Below are 20,087 nucleotides of genomic sequence, written 5' to 3'. Positions count from 1 at the left end.
AAGACTTTGGGTAAAATTCGAAAAGAGCCACTCACATGTAAGATTACACGTATTAGATTAATTCGGATATTAGGGATTCTTACTAGGTTTACAAAGATAATGCACTTGGTGATATTCCTAATTACGAATGCCAAATATCCAAATTCATCCAGTACAGATGATTTCCAAATTTACCTAAAAACCTGACTCTCACTAACCCCAAATATCTAATTGGACATCGAAATCAAGACGTGTTTCCCGATACTTGAAAGGCAACGAAGTTATAACATGCATATGATGTGTAAAAAAGATAAATAAATTAAAACCAAAGTCTAGAACTAACTTATTCTAAGAGTGAGAGTGCACAATGCAGGATGAAGCCTTATTACATATGCATGTAATGTCAGAGCATAAATAACTAGGTAATACAATAAAGAATATTATCATCCTGGGTAGGATGGATATTACACTACTAACAGGAAATAAATTTTCTACATTAACAAAAAATATGTTAGAACCACCAGTGATCTCTTTCGCTTGCCACTGAAATCTAGCTACAAAGTCCTAGCGGGATGCAAAACAAAAAATGTGAGTGGGCTTTGATTTCAAGGGTATATTATAGACAGGGTAATGTTAGGGAAACTAAATTTGTAGACCAAATTTTGTAAACTAAATGATATGAAAGTTAACGATTGAATTATTACTTAAATTTTGATTAATGTGTTTATTTCTCATTTGTGACAAATTATTTACTTGACAAATTTAATCTACCTAGCATTACTTTTATATATAGTTTGCATAATTGAAATGCCCCTCAAACAAAAATGTTCAAAAGCAGTCCAAAATAATGCATCAAATAATGCAAGAGTATTTTCATCATATAAACAATGTTTTTTTATAATTAGTTTTTTTTTGTGTGCAGGTCTTATTTATTTTTCATTTATTTATAGGGGAAATTGTTGTTTGACCCTTTGAACTCTTATTCCAGTTGAAATTGACCCCCTAAACTATTTTTTGGTAAATTAACCTCCTGAACTATTTGAAATAAAGCCAATAAACCCCTTATAGTTAGATTTCGTCCATTATGCTATCAAATTCAAGGGCAAATTAGTCTTTTTATCATCAATTCTTACATGTCACTTATAACCACCAATAAAATTAAGACATGTGGACACATAATAATGTGTAATGACAATGTGAAATGGTCTTTTACTTGAATGTTTCGTTTAATTTTTTTATGTTTCCTATTATGCTATAAGTTTTTGAATTATTTCATATCCACGTGTCATTATTTTATTGGTGGATATAACTGACAAGTAAGAGTTGATGATGAAAAGACTAATTTTTCTTTGAATTTGACGAAATAGTGGACAGAATCTAATGGTAAGGGGTTAATTGGCTAATTTTAAATAGTTTAAGGGGTTAATTTACCAACTGGGGGTCAATTTCAATTGGGGTAATAGTTTAGGGCTTGAAAACTTTGAGTTTTAATGATAAGGACAAAATAAAGGGTAAAGTGAATGGTACCAGGATTGACTTTTTAGTGTAAAAATGTGGTTTTTCGTTAAAGTGAACAGTACCGGGAGCTTTTCGTTAAAGTTCCCTATTTATAATTGAGTAAACTGTCGATTTCCCCCCCTGAACTTTTCGATTGAAAAATTAAGGACTCAAACTAATTTTTTTAGCCAATTTGCCCCCCTACCGTTAGTTTTTCAAACATTCCATCCATATTTCTGTTAAGTGAGACCATGTGCATAACATGTGATGGTAGTTAAGTCATTTCACTCTTAAAAATGATTAAAAAATTGAAAATAAATTTAAGAAGAAAAAACTTTCCCTTTATTTTTTCCCTCTAATTCCTATCCTCAATTTTATTTTTCACTCATTCCTATGCATGAGAAATGACATATGGTGTTATTGTCTTCAAAAGTATCTAAGTTAGTCTTTTTCTTGAAGCATGTACTGCCATTTTTATTTTCTTTAACAAATTAATAATTTGACAAATGCTCATGGTGTTATTGTCTCCAAAGCAGTGCATTAATATAAACATGTTACCTGTTGTGCTTCACTTTAGAGACATTAAGACTTTACTAGTAGAAGAGTTAGAAGAGTTATAAAAATAGTTTCCAGCAGTTAACATTTCCGCCATTTAGTAAAAACTACAACAAGTCAAAGAAAAAAATTACTACTCCAATCATCAGCATCAAAACTCCAAAGATCGGCTAACTGCACTAATCCTAACTATTCCTCCAATTTTCTAGCAATAGTATCCAACCAAATCACACAAAAAAAAAAGCATATCATACCCACGCAGTTCCACAAAGCTTTGCTTGCCTCCTCAAAGTACAATGTTTTCAAATAATAAATTAATTACTATAAAAGAGAAGAAAGTGCACAACTCAACCTAGAATCAAATTATGAATATTTCAATTGCATTCTTGCACATTTAACACCATGAGCATTTGTCAAATTATTAATTTGTTAGAGAAAATAAAAACGGTAGTACATGCTTCAAGAAAAAGACCAACTTAGATACTTTTGAAGACAATAACACCGTATGTCATTTCTCATGCATAGGAATGAGTGAAAATTAAAATTGAGGATAGGAATTAGAGGGAAAATAGAGGGAAATTTTTTTTAGAAAAAAAAATTATTTTCAGTTTTTTAATCATTTTTAAGAGTGAAATGACTGAACTACCCTCACATGTTGTGCACATGATCTCACTTAACAAAAATATGGATGGAATGTTTGAAAAACTAACGGTAGGGGGCAAATTGGCTAAAAAAAATTAGTTTGAGTCCTTAATTTTCCAATCGAAAAGTTCAGGGGGGAAATCGAAAGTTCGGTGAAATTTTAGGGGGCAAATCGACAGTTTACTCTTTATAATTAGACCTCACAATAGGTTAGCAATAATGTGATTCAAGCGTTGTTTATCAAATATTATTTTCTCTATTTTTAAACACGTTCAAAATATCTTAAGAGGCGTAGTGCTGGTTATAAAAAAAGTTTTTCGCACGCGCATAATAATTTGATTCAATTATTTATCAAATGATTGTTTTTTTTTAACAAATGATATTATCTAAACTAAGGGGGATGGGCTTAGCCTCACAATGAGTTAGAAATAATGTGATTCAAAAAATGTGTAGTCACGCGTAGCAAGCTGTTATTCAAAAAATGTCTTTTGCACGAGCGTAAACGCATGCATGAATGCTAGTAAGTATTATTTGATGACGTTGAAATTTACGAAATTATTTTGTTGTTCACTTAGATATCCGAATCAAAATGTGGCAAAACTTTATATCGTAATTACCACTGGCAAAAAAAGGTTGCACGCCATGTACATCGTGCAATGAGAGAGATTTTTCAATGTGACCGTTACATGAGGTGGTACACCACATGTCTCTATATAAATGGTAGGATATGTATGTTAAAAGATTAATAACTTAAAAATTAAAATTTTCCATCACTTACATAAAAACACGTAGTGTACCATCCGTATTCCTGTCACAACTAAAAATTTCTCGTGCAATGAGTATAAATGAAACAATAAATAAATCATAAAGGTATTTACTTTTTAGGAGATTTTTTTCCATAGTTGTCAACCATAATTATTCCTAACAAATATATGATTTAATCTTCTTTTTCTTTTGATTTTGAAAGGAGATAGGTCTTAAGTTTCAACATTGAATTAGAAAAATGGATTTGACCAAAAACAAAAGGCTTGGAAAATTGAAAAGGTCACATGCATGCAATTGTTTATGGATTAAACTTAATTAGCTAGGGAGGAGTAGTTGGTGATGAAACAAGGGCCTGCACTTACCTTCCACTATTTCTTTCCGTTGTAGGCAAAATTTTAATGCTTTATACGTGGGATATGAGATGGCTTCCACTACAATTGCAATAAAAGGGATTTAATGGAAATGTGTTAGTTACTTTGTTTTTTGAGATATTTGTCAGTTTGTCCTCCAAACTAGTATAGAGGTGCCAATTTTTCTATTGAATTATAATTATAGCCGATTACCTTCTTAAACTTTTATAGTTAGTCAATTTCTCATATGAACTGTAACTTTAACCGATTAACCCCTCAAATTTTATAAATAGCAAATTTCCCTTCTAGCGTTAGATTTTAAAATTTTCATCCAATTTGCATTCATCCAATTTTTCATTCTTTTTGTCCTCATACAGTTATCATGTGTTGTCCGGGTGATCAAAAAAAAAAAAAAAATTGAATGAAATTTTTTAAAATCTAGCGTCAGGGGGGGAATTGGTTGTTTAAAAAAGTTCAGGGAGGTAATCGGTTAAAATTAAAGTTCAAAGGAGAAATTGGCTAATTATAAATGTTCACGGGTTAATTGGTTAAAATTAAAGTTCAACGGAGAAATTGACTAATTATAAAAGTTTAGGAGTTAATTGACTAAAATTAAAGTTCGGGGGAGGGGGAAGGGGAGGGGAAATCGGCAACTCTATACAAATTTAGGGGACAAAAATCGACAAATATGCCTTCTTTTTTTTTATCGATATGCATGTGTTTAAGTGGTCATTAATCATTCTTTTATTTGATATGTATTTAAGTGGCAATCAATACTTAGTACTACTTGAAAAACCATAAAAGTAAAAGCGATAAGCGGTAAATTAATAAGATATTCATATTTTACATGATTGTGTTTCCGGTCCGAACCTTTTTTTTTCCCTTTAAAATATATATTTTTTTAAACAAACGATATTATTTATACTAAGGGAAGAGAAAATGCTTAGTTTCATAACGGGCTAGCAATAATGTGGTTCAAATTTGCTTATAGCGAGAATCGAATCTAAAACTTATATCTTATAAGAGCAACTCCACCCTTTGAGCCCTCCCCCCAGGCAATCCACTATTCAATCCACCATGTGAATAGTAACTGCCATAATGAACAGTAACTGTCTTTTGCATCTCTATCGTTGCACTTGAATAGCCCTGGCAATAGGCAATAAAATATTATTAATTTTTTTTTTTACAAAATAATACTAAATAAATTTATCTGTAATTTCGGATAAGATATTTTAAATCGTTCTCGTTGCGCCACGTGTCATTTACCCAAAACGACTATTATTGGTCATAGATTTCGATAAGATTTTTATCCAATGTCATCGTGCCACGTGTCGTTAACTTTTCAAAATCTTTGAGGATAGATTTCGATCAGATTTTAAATCGTTCTCGTTGCGTCACGTGTCATTATCTGAAAAGATAATTATTGGTGATGGATTTCGATAAGATTTTTATCCAATGCCGTCGTACCACGTGTCGTTATCTTTTCAGAATTTTTTTGGATAGATTTCGATGAGATTTTTAACGAATAACGGCATGCCACGTGACACTATCTACAACCTAATCATTTCAGAATCCTCCATATAATCCATCATCCATCCTTTTAAACCTCACACCAATTTTCTCAATATCTCTATCATTATTTATAATTTCTGCTTCCTTCTTCACCAAATCAAAATCTGTATCATTATTCATAGTTTCTACTTACAATGTCTTCTTCTTCAAGCATGATGTGGGAAATCGATCAAGAAGAGGAAGAATTGTTTAACCAATCTGAAGGAATGTTCAATCTCCATATAGCCCAAAATGAGAAGGAAGAAGATGAGGAGTGGAGAATGAGAGATGACGAATCAAGAATGGCCAGAGACTCACATTCCCGTCGAGTCATCCAAGTTGTGGCTTAGATATACAGGCCCACCCATTCTAGAAACCTTGATAGAAGGAGGCAACAACGAGGTGTGGAACTGTTGGACGATTATTTTGTCCATAATAGTGCATTTCCTGATACGTACTTCAGACGTCGTTTTAGAATGTAACGACATTTGTTCAACAAAATCATGATTGCTGTTTGCAACCATGATTCTTACTTTCAGCAAAAGAAGGGACTCATTCTTGAGTCCCTGATGAGGTTTTGCGGAGCAATCGAATCTATCTATACCGCAGAATACCTCCGGAAACCTACTCATATGGACTTGGAAAGGCTTCTGAAGAATGCCGAGATGCGAGGTTTTCCTGGGATGATTGGGAGCATTGATTGTATGCATTAGACGTGGAAAAACTGTCCAAGTGCATGTCAATGTGCTTATGGAGACAGAAAAGGAGCAAAAAGTATCACTTTGGAGGCGGTGGCATCCTTTGATACATGGATTTGACATGCCTTTTTCGGGGTTCCGGGAGCTCAAAATGACCTCAACGTCCTTGCCCAATCCCTAGTGTTCAACGATGTCCTGCAAGGAAAGGCACCAAAAGTCACGTATGAGGTCAACATACGTATGTACGATGGGCCATACTACCTAGCTGACGACATTTACCCAAGGTGGTCAACATTTGTCAAAACAGTGTCACGTCCGCGAAGTGCAAAGGAAAAACACTTTGCAAGGTGTCAAGAGGGGTGCAGGAAGGATGTGGAGCGTTGTTTCGGTATCCTTCAAGCTCTCTGGCAATCATCAGGGGTGCTGCCAGATTGTTTGATGTAGAGTCGCTTTGATCCATCATGATGACGTGCATCATTCTTCACAACATGATTGTGGAATATGAGTACGATTATGAAGCCGTTGATGAATATGAGCCAGACACGATGAACAATTCAAGAACACGTATATATTGTGCTCATGACACCACTGATGAGCCCGTGCAACATGAGCCATTAGAAAGGGATGAACGTTACAATGAAAGGGTCATTCAATGATATATTGTATTTCAAAGGCTAGACATGCACAATGCTAGGCAAAATGACTTGATAGAGCACCAGTGGGCATTGAAACAAGCTGAAGATAATTAAGTTCATTTGGTGTGTTTTTATTATTTGGTATGTTTATGTAATTTTATTTGGTGTGTTTTATTTTAGTTCATTTAGTGAGGTTTTTATTATTTGGTGTGTTTATGTAATTTTATTTGGTACGTTTTATTTGGTGTTCATTTCATGAGTTTTTTATTTGGTGTGTTTATGTCATTTGAATAAAGATTCTCTTATAGTAAAAATATATTACCATATTAAATAAATTTACTCTCACTTTAAATAAAGTACTAAATTCAATAAATTGGAAACAATATAAAATACTCAATTAAATAAATAATAAATTACAACCCAAGGTGATTGGAAAACTATGGGCTCCGATTGCAAAAAGTACTCTATGCAACATCACTTAACCAATTTGTGCTGCTAGGACCATCTCCTCTTGCTCTCGCTTCTCTTGCACGCCTCATACGCACCACATCCTCTTTCTCCGACTTCCAAAAATATTTAGAATTTGGAGACTTCCCTTCTAAAGGCGTGTTCATAATCTCACGATCTCGTTGAGCCATTCTTTCTTCTCTAACCAATTCCCTTTCTTGCCTAAGTAGCTGTCTTTCTCTCTGATTAGCTTGAAATTCTGTCTCCACAGCTGCAGCTTTTGCCTCTTCTTTAGCCTTATCAGCTTCAAATTTCGCCATTTCCCGCACCAAAGTCAATTCACTATGGCGAGTAAGTTCTTCCATGTACTTTGCATAATCATGCTTGGAAGCACTTCCTTTTCTCTTTGAAGCCTTCTTACCTTGAGGCCTAATTGGATAACGGGTCGAACCCGACGCTTGTTCAGGGATGGGCGTTTTGGGCACTTCTTCTGCATCATCTTCATGCGAACCATTATCAGGTGTAGAGTATAGCAGGGTGCTGTTCATGACAACTTCTGGACCGACAGACACAACTCTGAATTTAGGACAATCTTTGACAATATTCCAACATTCCCACCGGTTGAATGATTTATTTTTGCTTTTGGTTTTGGCACCATACCAAGCTTGTGCTTGAATTAGCTACACAATGGGGGAGAAGAAATAATTATAATCAAAGTAGGTAACAAATAAATAATACAAACAAATAAATATAATTAAAGTAGGTAACAAATAAATAATACAAACAAAAAATTATAATCAAAGTATGTAACAAATAAATAATACAAACAAATAATTATAATTAAAGTAGGTAACAAATAAATAATACAAACAAATAATTATAATTAAAGTAGGAAACAAATAAATAATACAAACAAAAAATTATAATCAAAGTATGTAACAAATAAATAATGCAAACAAATAATTATAATTAAAGTATGTAACAAATAAATAATAAAGCATATTAATATCGACCGTTGATCTCAGATCGAACAGTTGATATTAAATAAGATTTTATTTATTTTTTTTACTGTTGAGATCCAACGGTCCAAATTAAAGAGCCGTTGAGATCGAACGGACCGTGGGAAGCCACGTGGCTTCCCAACGGTAACTTTTATGTCTGAAAAGTCGGCTGACTTTTCTGAAAAATGGTTGTGCGACACGCCCCCACGTGCGAGTGGGGTGCATGCGCCTGACAAAAAAAAAATAAAAAAAAGGTCAGACGCCAGGGCTGGCGTCAGCCTGACGTCACACCCATTCGGGCTCTCGGGCTGTCAACTCTTCACAGGCCCGAAGCTCGGGCCTCACCTCTGCTCGAGCTCCTTCAACGCTGGAGCAAGTTCACAGGGCCTCGGGCCCTTTCCTCTCCCCTGTCCCCCGAGCAATGTCCATGGGTGGACTTGCTCTAAGTGAAGAGAAATATTACTAAATCATAGTACTAACTACTAAGTGGCACCTTTAAAATAGCTTAAATTAATAAATAAAAAATAAAACACTAAAAAGCAGACTTAAAAAGTTTCTGTAACATCAACTCACCATATAGAGTATATGACATAGTTTTCCACACAAAAGCTCTTTTTTTTTCTTTGAAAACCACAAAGGCTTCTTTAGCATGACAAATTTGAGTCATTTGACTACACCCCAAAGGCAAAAATTGTACGAGAGATTCATGCTGGGAGTTGAGTTTGAATTTCAAGTGATGAGGACTTATAGCTTGTTCGGTGGGCTGAATGAGATTGATCTTAGGAATATGATTTGATTGACATGGATGAGTTAAATAAACCATGTATGTGGTTGGGTTACATAACCCATCATATTTTCCCTTATTTCAGATTTGTAGTCAATTCAGTCCGTGCTACAATTTTTCTCACCAATATTAGCTGGGCTACAAGTCTAATTTAATTAGAAATAACCCATCACATCCCATTCCATACTGCCCACCAAACGGGGCCTTAACTTACTCCAGCAGATAAACAAAGATTGAGAAGACAAACTCAAACCCCAAGGAAACATGGTAGAAACTAGAAAGCTAATGTTATTCAAGTTGTCAATATATCTACATTTTAAATTTGATGTGGTTTTCAAATATGTTATGAGGTTATAATTTTCTCGCATTAGACTTTGATCTTTTAAACTTAATCTATATCTTTTGTTTTTTTAAACATCTAATTCTTCATCAAATTGATGAGTTTTTTTTTTATCACTGTCGTGCAAATATAGCTTACACGTTGTCACATATAAGTTTCTCATGCTATCTCATCAATCTAATAATGAAGGATCAAATGATCAACCCTACCGAAAGCATACATTGATACAATTTCAATCCCTTATAGTGCAAAATGAGAAAATGAGAAAATTAAAACTTTATGGTCTATTATGAAGATCATCCTAAACCTGAAGGATGTGAAATGTAGTTAGCCCTAAATAAGAAGCCTTAGGTTCGAATCTTGTGAATAATGAGTTTGATACAAATTTATTATCTTCACTCCGTGTTGTATATATTTTCCATATAAAGAAAGGTTTATTAGATACTTCATTTGCTTGGAGATCAATTGTTTGACTATAAATATTATGTGTTAAGATTTTATGAGTTTGAAATAATTTTATAGGTTTAGGCTAACCATTGGCCTTGGAATAAAATAGGACTCAACTTACATAAGCTCATTCCGTAATTATGTAAAGGACAACTTGCACATACCCGATTATAGTGTGAGGACATTATATATAAAAACATATTGGGCCTCCTCCTTTGAGGTTCCTTGGTGCGCTATGTGAGGCACAAACCATGGTACCACAACACATTTAAAAGGAAGAGAGATCATACCACCAGTATTATTTGCATCATTACTTTGTATCATCCTGTTAATAAAAATGCTATTCTTATCATATTTTATATATTATATTTGTATCATTTTTAATGAGACACATGTGTTGATAGATCCTACATTTGTTTAAAATGTAGTACAAATGTAGCATAAACATATGGTACAAATATAACATGAAAAATACAATAAGTGTAACATTACTCTTCTGTCAAGCTCAATTTTAATGGTTCTGTTATTCTCATCTGCCATATGCAGCTTCCAGTTTCGTCATTCATGGTGGTCCATTCCTCTAGATCTTGGTCCTGCTGATGTCCTCACTTATGAAGATATAGCTCTTGGAGATTAGTTACTGCATAATGTTCGAGCTGGCTATTCTCATACAACCGTTGAAGACTCCAAAATTCTTATCGATTCTATTAATAATGTTAGATGCTATATCTCTTAGGATAATGCTTGTGTTTCTTCCATGAGATGACCTACTTGTCACCCTACTTACAGTTAATAAATTTTTACCGTTCGAATATCATAATCTGAACTGTTTATTCTCTTTAGCATCGTCTAAATATTAAATCTGCAAAAGATCATTCAATTTGGAAATTGTCTAGACTCTATACGTGTCAAACCAATCTATGGTTTTGGTAACAAGTATCATCCTTGATGAACTGTCTATCGTTTTATGTATATGAATGACTACAAGATTTCCAAATTGAATAATTTTTTGCATTATGATCTTTAGATGATGACAAAGATAATGAGAAGTTATAGTTATAATGTTTGGACTGTAAATATTTGTTAATCGTAAATGATGAGACAAGTAGGTTCCCTATAAGAGAAACACAAGTATTATTTGATGGTTTAGAAAAAAAAAAGAAAAAAAAAAACGTTGCATCTTATGGAATCTACATATTGGCGGGAAAGCGGACAAAACCGGATGAAGTCAGGTAAACAGAGTAAACCGCAAAAACACGTTGAATATAGAAACAAAAATAGGGGCATATTCGTCAACATGCCGCCCAATATCTTAAATCCTTTCACTGTGCTCCCAAAATCCCCCACCACAAATCACAAACCCTAGCGCTCCCGATCCCTAGTCCGCCGCAGACTAACACACGCTCGCCGCTCCAATCCCTCTCGGAGATGTCGCACTTCGGTCGATCCGGACCTCCGGACATCAGAGACACCTACTCCCTCCTCGTCCTCAACATCACTTTCCGTAATTCGCCTTTTACCCTTCTCCTCCTCCTCCATCCCCTTGCTGAAAGCCCTAAGTCTCTCTCTCGCTGACACTTTTTCTCTCTCTTTGTTTGGTTTGTGTTTACCAGGAACCACAGCGGACGACCTCTTCCCGCTCTTCGACAAGTACGGCAAGGTCGTCGATGTCTTCATTCCCCGAGACCGGAGGACTGGCGATTCTCGCGGATTTGCTTTTGTCCGATATAAGTATCAGGACGAGGCGCATAAGGCGGTGGAGAAGCTCGATGGTTCCTCTCTCTCTCTCTCTCATAGGCTCTTATGAGCTTAATTAGAAGGTAGGGTTTTGTAATTAAATAATTGAATTTGATTTCAGGGAGAGTTGTTGATGGAAGAGAGATTATGGTTCAGTTTGCTAAGTACGGCCCCAATGCGGAGCGAATGTAAGTTTTTTGTTTGATATTATGGGTATTGTGTATTTGGTTTGTTGCAAGTTCTGATTTTTTGTTGTTGGAGTTTTGCTATTTTAACAATTTGAAAATTTTGATTTTGTAGCCACAAGGGTAGGGTAAGTGAATCAACTTCCAAGCTCAAATCAAGGTCCCGAAGCCGAAGTCCTCGTCCTAGGTAAGATTTCTTCTCTGCTGGAATTGGGTGGAGCAGAAATCGTTGTATTCCTGTTTGAACTAGAATTGGGTAAAAGCGATATTTTGTGTTCTAATGTTGCGTTTTTAGTCCTGCGTTACTGCATATTGATTTCTCAGTTCCTTCTGAATAATATGTGTGTGCTGTATTTAGTCGGTATTCGTAGCTTGCTGTTTACTTTAGTACATCTAGGCATTAACTTTAGCAGTTGATGGTTATCAGTTGCCATTGAAGTGGACCTGCATATGTGCTAGGTGATATGCTGTTGTAGCATAGGGTGAGAGGTGTATCAGTTTGGACTTATCAAGGAGGGGAGATTTGTGTCTTTTTTAGCAGCTCACTGTTTTCTTTTCTTTAATTTTTTTTAACTGGGGGGCTTGTGCATCAGTTACTGTTTTTGTTTTCATAATTGGAGTTCGTAGCATAATGGAAGACGACTCTTGGGCTCAGGTGGGCTCAGTTGTTTTGAATTTGATCTGCATTGTCTTTCTCGTTTGCTGTTGACAGAGAGCTCTTAACTATTTATTAACGCTGCATGATGCATGATGCTTTTGGGTGGAGGGTGATGTCTCTGTTTCAGTTATTTGATTATTGCAATGGTACACCTGTTCCTTGGAGCTGACTTTTTTTTTCCTCCTATTGAGTTGATCAGTACAGTTCTTACGACTTAGGCCTCTATTCTCACTGAACAGATTTTACATGGATTTAAGGTGTTTGTTTTTGGTATCTAATACGACCATATATGTTAGTAATTGTGTGTTTACGGAAAGCTTTACCATTGTCATGAGTCTACAAAATTTGTGGAAATTATGTTGCAGCAACTGACCCTAAAAGTTGTTAGGTATCGAGATGAATATAAGGAAAAGGATTACGGAACTCGTAGTCGAAGTAGGGAGAGGTATAGTCGTGACAGGCACCATAGGAGTGAAAGAGAGCATCGCTACAGAAGTAGGAGCCGCAGTGCAAGTCCTGGTAATCGTAAGAGGGCCAGATATGATGATGAGCGGCGTAGTCGGAGCCGGTCATATGGAAGGTATAAAATATTGCTTCTATTTTATGTTTTTTATCATGAACTATTGTGCCTTACTAATGTGTTATTTGATGCAAACCTTGTGTACTTCAAAGTGCCTCTCCTGTTCGGAATAGCTCCAAGTCTCGCAGGAGCCCATCTCCTCGGAGGAGCTTATCTCCTCGCATGAGTGCATCTCCTCAGAGAAGCGCGTCTCCTCGTACGACACCACCTAGGGGTGAGAATGTTTTTGGACGCAACCGCAAGGAACGCTCTCCTACCCCCAAAGATGATTCACCACATGGACGACGTGATGATTCTCCAAGTCCTTCCCCTCGTAAATCTGACGCTGATGTAAGCCCATAAACCTCAAGACAGACAGTTAATTGTTCCTTTTGTTGGATTGCAACATACTATTGGATGAATAAGTCTCTGTACGAGTTGTTTAAGTTATATTTGTTCTGCAGGAATGATGGACTCTCAACTTGTGGCCCGAGATGATAACTTTTGGCTTGAGGGCTTGTGTCTGCATTCATTGTTGGAGGATGAGTTTTATATTATGGATCAACGTATTGAATGTTACTTTTGACTTCCTGCAGTTTTGTTGAAGGTTAAACATTTCTTTGTTGGAGACAGTGAGTTTTTTAACTCATCTAAGTTTGATTGTAGCTTTTTGTATTCTTATTAATGGGCTGGTACAATATAAAGTGTTTGCTGTAGTTTTTATGATGGCCTTAGCAGCCCATGCGATGGGAGTTTTCTTGTTATAGTTTTATATTGCAACTTTGTTAGGTTCTATAGTTGTATTTTTTTTTTTCAGAATATTTAATCTTTTTGGTTTCTTTCTATTTGTATTTGTTTTAAGCTTTTTGATTGCTGGTGTTTTTTCTGCTCCGTTATTTTTACTTGTGTTTGTTTTTTCTTTCCTTAAACTGAAATGTGCTTTGTTCGTATACTTATGGTGTCCATATACTGCCCTTATTTAGTGATGTTCGGGAAGAGTGAACATTGCTGATTGGCGAGATGCTGTAGCTGTACTAGCTGTTGGTACAGAAATGGTAGATGTCAATGTGTCATGTCCACACTGATTGCAGTCTGGTCTTTTCCTACTTGCAATATTGGCCTTATTTAGTGGTTTCCGGGAAAAGTGAACTTGCTGGTTGACGAGATGCTGTACTAGCTGTTGGTGCTATTTTAACTACACAAATGGTAGATGTCAATGTCATGTTCTTGCTGATTGCGGTCTGCTCTTAACCTGTTTTGCTTTCATGAAACTCTGGTTGGTAAGAGTAAAACTCATGTTTCCAGTCTTATATCCTTTGGTTTTTGTTTTTTCCCTTGATCACACTGATTTTGCTCACTGATCGTAAAAGTTTGGTCCTTTAAAGGAATCGTGGATGCTGTGGTTGCCTAAGTTGGTCGGAATTCACTTGCCATTGCATGTAGCTGATGCAGTATTTTTTTTAAGTAGGAGCTGGTGCAGTATTTACCTTATAGGAGCAGATGCAGTTTATAGGAAAACACATCGACTTTTGTTTTGCTTTTCTTTTCTGGGACTAGTAGGGGTGGTGGGCGGGTTATGATCGATCATTAGCTAGTTGCTGGCAGCTGCCGCCGCGCGGTGAATATTCTCGAGTCATGCTCTTGTTGATGCAATAGTTGGTATATTTAGGTAATTACTGACACAGGGTACTTGTTCAGCTATGTGAAATATTATTCATGTTCAACCAAGTTAAGTAATAATTGTGATTAAGCTATGTGACTAGGATTGTGCAATTTTTCTTTAATTTCGGTGAATTTCTTTGGGTTCTTTGTAAGATTATCTCGATACCATTGTTAAAACTCCTATATGCTATAATCGCAATGTAACATGTTCCTTCGATGTTGAAGGAGACCTGCGTTTTGGGTTCTGTTATTCAAAGTCTAGCAGGGGAAGGACCAGGCCACACTTCACTGTGATATCTTGGACTAATAATGCTATTCCATAAACTTTAAGCGCTTGGCATTTCGATGTTGCCCCTGAATGTCACTGGTGTAATCGAGGGTGTGGGCAAGTCTTGCGTGTTGCAATTTTGATTTTTGCTATGTTACATTTCTTGGAATGACCGCGTGACCTTGTATAGCCGCCAAGAGGAAAAAATGCAAGATCTGCTCTGCACGATGAAGCAAATGTGAGACGTTTTTTCAAGCAACGGGTGCATCCTCGAAGAGGCAAGACTTGGTCCGATTTCAATCTTACGCCACTCTTTGAGGATTTGGCCTCTAAAAACTGTTGCCGAGTCTTCACAAGACGCAATCTGTCGATCCTACGGCAGTGCCGAAGTGTGCTGCGTGTTTCATGACGTGTTATTCTATTGCTCACTTAACTTGTTCAACTTGAAATATAATAACAAAAGGTCAACTAAATTGCCTGTAATGTCATAGTTTGTTCAATGTTGGAATTTTATATTAAAATTAGAATCGTAATCTTTCTTGGAGCAATGATCATTTAACTAAATATCCATGATTATTGGTCCCTTAACTCATCCAAATGTGCAGTTATGGTCCATTTTCTCAAATCCGTCAGAATTCCACCAAAATGGGTTATGTTGGAAGGATCATTGCCACAACTGAGTTGTAGTTGAGGGACCATTGCTTCAACTAGGTTAAAGTTGATGGACCATTTCTCAAATTAGGTTAAAGTTGAGAGACCGTTACAATTTTTCTCATTGGTTTTCCATATTTGATCCTTGATTTGGCCTCACATGCCATGCACGTGACTCATTTTAGTTGAAGTTCTAATGGAGTTGATGAAAATGACCATAACTGCACGTTTTGATGAGTCAATGGACCAATGATCATGAATTTTTAATTGATGGATCTTTTCTCCAAACGAGTTAAAGTTGAGGGACTATCACTACGATTTTCTCTTTTGACTTCATATTATTAAAAAAAACATGTTGGACTCATTCAATATTAGATTCTCTTTATAATTTAAACAAAAACGTGCAAATATGAAAGAAATTTTTATGGGCTCAGTATTTTCTGAAATATTCTATGCTGTCAAATATCAAAGAAATTCAATGGTCAGATTCCAATATAAATTTTGAAAAAACAAGTTGACTAAAAATATGGATAATAATAATTTTCTCCGAGAACATTTTTAAGTTTTGAAGTCTTAATTAATTGGTCTCATCACAAGAAATTTTGCAAAACAACGAAGTAAGCTTTCCAAGTTTTTGAAACTCTGTACATAAATTTGTTAACAAGAACATCTGTGGGATGTTAAAGCCATTACAAGCACCATGGGAGCATCTCCATCACCAACCTTTAAGAACTGTTCCAGCTCTCTGAGCTTCCTTTTTGTGTTCTTGATTGTTTTCGGTTCATCAGCATTTGATTTTGCTACGTCTGCTGAAGAAGCTGCTGCTCTTCTGCTATGGAAAACCGGTCTTCAAGATCCTCACGCACGCCTAGCTTCATGGCAGCACCCTTCCAACGCAACTGGTCCATGCACTTGGTTTGCCATTTCTTGCAATGGTGCCATGAGTGTCACCAAAATAAACCTCACAAAATCTGGCTTACAAGGTACGCTCGATGGATTTTCATTCTCCTTGTTCCCGAATCTTGAGTACTTCGATCTCAGCGTGAACTCGATCTTTGGTGCCATTCCATCTCAAATCAGTCAACCCTCCAAACTAGTCCATCTTGATTTGTCCGCTAATAATTTGAATGGTTCGATTCCTTCTTCTTTCGGAAATTTAACCAATCTCACTTACTTGAACTTGTGTAGGAACTTTCTTAATAGTTCCATTCCTTTAGAAATTGGTAACCTTTCGAATTTGGTAGAGCTTTACTTGAACACCAACAATCTCACAGGTTCCTTCCCACCAACTTTTGTCGACTTAAAAAGATTAAGATTTTTATACATGTATCAAAACATGCTTGTTGGCTCTATTCCTCTAGAAATAGGGAATCTGATATCTCTCAGCCATCTCAGCCTTTACAGCAACAACCTTTCAGGTCCTATCCCGGAATCCTTATGTGACCTTATGAACCTTACTGTGCTCGAACTATACCGGAACAATCTTTCAGGCCCTATACCGGAAAACATTGGGAACATGAAGTCTCTTGTTGTTCTAAATATCATGGAGAATAAGCTCAGCGGTCCTATTCCCATTTCAATTGGTGATTTGAGCAGATTAGAAGTTTTGTATATTCGTGACAACCTGCTCTCGGGTTCCATTCCAGAAGTGATAGGAGATCTCATGAATTTGGTTGTGTTACGAGTTGCCAGAAACAATTTAACTGGCCATTTGCCGCAGAACATCTGCAAAAGTGGGAGGCTTAACAATTTCACTGCAAATGGCAATCGTCTGTCAGGTCGAATGCCAGAAAGCTTGAGAAACTGCACAACATTGTACAGAGTTCGCCTTGATGGAAACCAATTCACTGGAAATATTTCTGAAGACTTTGGTGTTTATCCGAACTTGGACTACATAAACCTAAGCGACAATAAGTTTTACGGTGAAATTTCACACAAATGGGGCAAGTCTTTGCAGCTAACAGATTTTGAGATTGCAGGGAACAACATCACTGGATCCATACCACCTGAGATTGGAAACTTGACTCAACTCGGTTTGCTTAATCTTTCCTCAAATCATTTGGTCGGGAAGATCCCCGTGGAACTTGGAAGGCTGACTTCTATGGTGAAGCTTATATTGAATGACAATCAACTTTCTGGTGGTATACCTCAAGAACTCGGATCACTGACTGAGCTCGAGTATCTTGACCTGTCCGCAAACAATTTGAGCCAGTCGATACCAAGTAGTATCAGGGACTTCGCAAAACTTCACCACCTGAATTTGAGCAAAAACAAGTTGAGCCATGGAATACCAATTCAGTTGGGCATGTTACTGCAGCTGTCTGTGCTGGATTTGAGTCATAACATTCTTGCTGGAGAGATACCAACTGAGTTTTCTAGTTTGGTTAGTTTGGTGACGCTAAATCTCTCCCACAACAACCTTTCTGGTGTTATTCCAAGTACTTTTGATGACCTGCATGGCTTGGAGTTTGTCGATATATCAAACAATCAGTTATGTGGTCCAATTCCGAATAACAAAGCACTCCAAGAGGCTCCCGTGAAAGCATTGCAAGGAAACAATGGTTTGTGTGGCAATGCTACGGGTCTACTGCCCTGCAACAATAGTCTTGGTGAAAAGAAGCATAAATCGAAAACTGGTTCCAAAGTTGTGCACATAATCTTGCCACCTGCAGTGGGGGCAATTGTAATTGCTTGTGGAATTTACATCACTTTACTAAGAAGAAATAAATGCAAACAAACAGAAGAGGGTGACATGCAGCCTAAAGAATTCGAACTGCGCACGATTTCAATTTTTGATGGCAAGTTGTTTTATGAAGAAATCATAAAAGCAACTGAGGATTTTGATGATGCATATTGCATTGGAAGAGGGGGGTTTGGCAGTGTTTACAAAGCAAAGCTGCCCTTAGATAACTTGGTAGCTGTAAAGAAGCTCCACACTCCATCTGATGGTGAATGGAGCACTCGGAAAGAGCTTCTAAATGAGGTAAAGACATTAACTGAGATACGCCATCGGAACATTGTCAAGCTTTATGGTTTCTGCTCACATTCACAACATTCGTTTTTGGTTTACGAGTACCTTGAAAGGGGTAGCTTGTTTTCAATCTTGGACAATGATGAGGAGGCTAAGAAATTGGATTGGAGTAAACGGCTGAATATCATTAAAGGCGTGGCACATGGATTATCCTACATGCACTCTGATGTGTCCCCGCCTATTGTTCATAGAGACATATCCAGCAAGAACATTTTGCTGGACGATGAATATGAGGCTTGCATTTCCGACTTTGGCACTGCTAAACTACTCGAGATTAACTCTTCTAACTGGACTGCAGTTGCAGGCACGTTTGGATATGTAGCACCAGGTAATTTCTTGTTGGTTTTCCATTACATTACGTACGTTGTTAAACTGTATCTGAACTGCATATTCGGAGAAAAATTCACCGGATCAATAGATAATCTGACGCAGAACATGCCATATTATTAGACATAAGATCATTTCCTTTTATATGCTCTTGGGCAGATCTCTAAAGGAAAACTGTCTGACATCTAAATTTTGTTCTACTTATACCTTTTTGGCAGAGTTTGCATACACATTGAAGGTAACTGAGAAATGTGACGTCTACAGCTTTGGCGTGTTGGCACTTGAAGTGATTCAAGGAAAGCACCCGAGTAATCTAATGGGGTCATTGTTATCACCAGTACTCAGGGAAGGCAAAATGCTCGGGGATTTGTTAGATGATCGCATTGCACCACCCACAGATATAGTTCTGGTTGAACTTACTACTGTCTTTAAGCTAGCAGTTGCATGCTTACATGAAAATCCTCGGTTTAGGCCGACAATGTACGACATTTCTCAGATTATATCACTCGAAATCTCCGATATAGAGAAGGGACAGGTAGAGCGCTGAATTTTTGTAGTAGGTGAGGAATTTAGAGAGGATTTTAACTTGGCTAATCTCCATATTAACTGTGGTATATATGTATATACTATAATTCTGGTGCAGACTTGGTATAATTTGTTTTCGTTTTTCTTTTTGTTTTTCTAATGTCATGTAAATTTAGATATATAACCTTACTATTTCAAGTAGTCAAGTTGGCTTGAGTAATTTTTTCTTTTGGTTTTGCACCAAAGTTCGATTCCTTTAGTTTATATTAATTTAGTGTAGATTATCGCTTGAATAAAAAAACGGGTTAGTTAGCACCAAAAAAAGAAAAATTAAAAGCGGATAGCAAGTACGTATGTAGCAACTAGAGAGAAAAATCTGAGTTTATATGCTTGCGGCTTGTGAGTTTGTAGGCCACGGTGAGAAGGTTAAGACTTCTTCCCTTTTCTTTTTTGTTTTATGTACCGACTTCTGCAAGATTTCTAGGTGTGAATACGCCTTGTCCTGCGAGAGGTGCTCAATGATGGCGACCATCCGGTACCCTGTGCCACAATGTCAAACAGATTGTGAGGATGTGATTGGAATATTAAGAAACATTGCAAGGGTTTATAAGGAGTCGGGTTACTCTCTCCACTGCTAATTGATTTTTTTGTGGAGCCTTAACTTCCTTCATGAATAGAGGGTTTTCACCGTCACTTGGAATGGACCCTCACTTGGACCAAATGCCTATTATTTTCATGTAATTCAACAAGAAAATTCAAAGGTCGCAATGGAAGAACAATTTGTGGAAAGAGA

At 36.6% G+C, this 20,087-nt stretch overlaps 2 protein-coding genes across 4 annotated transcripts; both read left to right on the top strand.

Moving 5' to 3' along the window:
- The first annotated feature begins 10,987 nt into the window (after positions 1 to 10,987).
- On the top strand, positions 10,988 to 14,584 carry LOC103437437 (serine/arginine-rich splicing factor SC35-like). Of its 3 annotated transcripts, XR_001789849.3 has the most exons (9): positions 10,988 to 11,195; positions 11,305 to 11,463; positions 11,550 to 11,616; positions 11,729 to 11,800; positions 12,660 to 12,851; positions 12,944 to 13,181; positions 13,295 to 13,462; positions 13,814 to 14,110; positions 14,216 to 14,584. XR_001789849.3 is itself a non-coding variant. In XM_008375932.4 (7 exons), the coding sequence occupies exons 1-7, from the start codon at positions 11,120 to 11,122 to the stop codon at positions 13,298 to 13,300; spliced, it is 810 nt and encodes a 269-aa protein (XP_008374154.2). In that variant the 5' UTR covers positions 10,988 to 11,119; the 3' UTR covers positions 13,301 to 13,553. The 3 variants fall into 3 exon arrangements, 1 of the variants encoding a protein (XP_008374154.2); XR_001789848.3 differs by having other exon boundaries at positions 13,814 to 14,584; XM_008375932.4 differs by lacking the exons at positions 13,814 to 14,110; positions 14,216 to 14,584 and having other exon boundaries at positions 13,295 to 13,553.
- Positions 14,585 to 16,019: 1,435 nt separating this feature from the next.
- Positions 16,020 to 19,433, top strand: LOC103443597 (MDIS1-interacting receptor like kinase 2-like). Its single transcript, XM_008382510.4, has 2 exons — positions 16,020 to 18,770; positions 18,988 to 19,433. The coding sequence occupies exons 1-2, from the start codon at positions 16,112 to 16,114 to the stop codon at positions 19,314 to 19,316; spliced, it is 2,988 nt and encodes a 995-aa protein (XP_008380732.2). The 5' UTR covers positions 16,020 to 16,111; the 3' UTR covers positions 19,317 to 19,433.
- Positions 19,434 to 20,087: the final 654 nt, after the last annotated feature.

This window comes from Malus domestica, chromosome 15, assembly GCF_042453785.1.
Source record: "Malus domestica chromosome 15, GDT2T_hap1".
Taxonomy (NCBI): domain Eukaryota; kingdom Viridiplantae; phylum Streptophyta; class Magnoliopsida; order Rosales; family Rosaceae; genus Malus; species Malus domestica.
This window is presented reverse-complemented; position numbering and strand designations above follow the sequence as displayed.

Excerpts from the sequence above, each read along its gene's own strand:
- LOC103437437 (XM_008375932.4), top strand. The coding sequence starts at position 11,120 with ATGTCGCACTTCGGTCGATCCGGACCTCCGGACATCAGAGACACCTAC. Across the intron at positions 11,617-11,728 it reads GGCCCCAATGCGGAGCGAAT|CCACAAGGGTAGGGTAAGTG; the intron begins GTAAGTTTTTTG and ends TTGATTTTGTAG. Across the intron at positions 11,801-12,659 it reads AGCCGAAGTCCTCGTCCTAG|GTATCGAGATGAATATAAGG; the intron begins GTAAGATTTCTT and ends AAAAGTTGTTAG.
- LOC103443597 (XM_008382510.4), top strand. The coding sequence starts at position 16,112 with ATGGGAGCATCTCCATCACCAACCTTTAAGAACTGTTCCAGCTCTCTG. Across the intron at positions 18,771-18,987 it reads GTTTGGATATGTAGCACCAG|AGTTTGCATACACATTGAAG; the intron begins GTAATTTCTTGT and ends CCTTTTTGGCAG.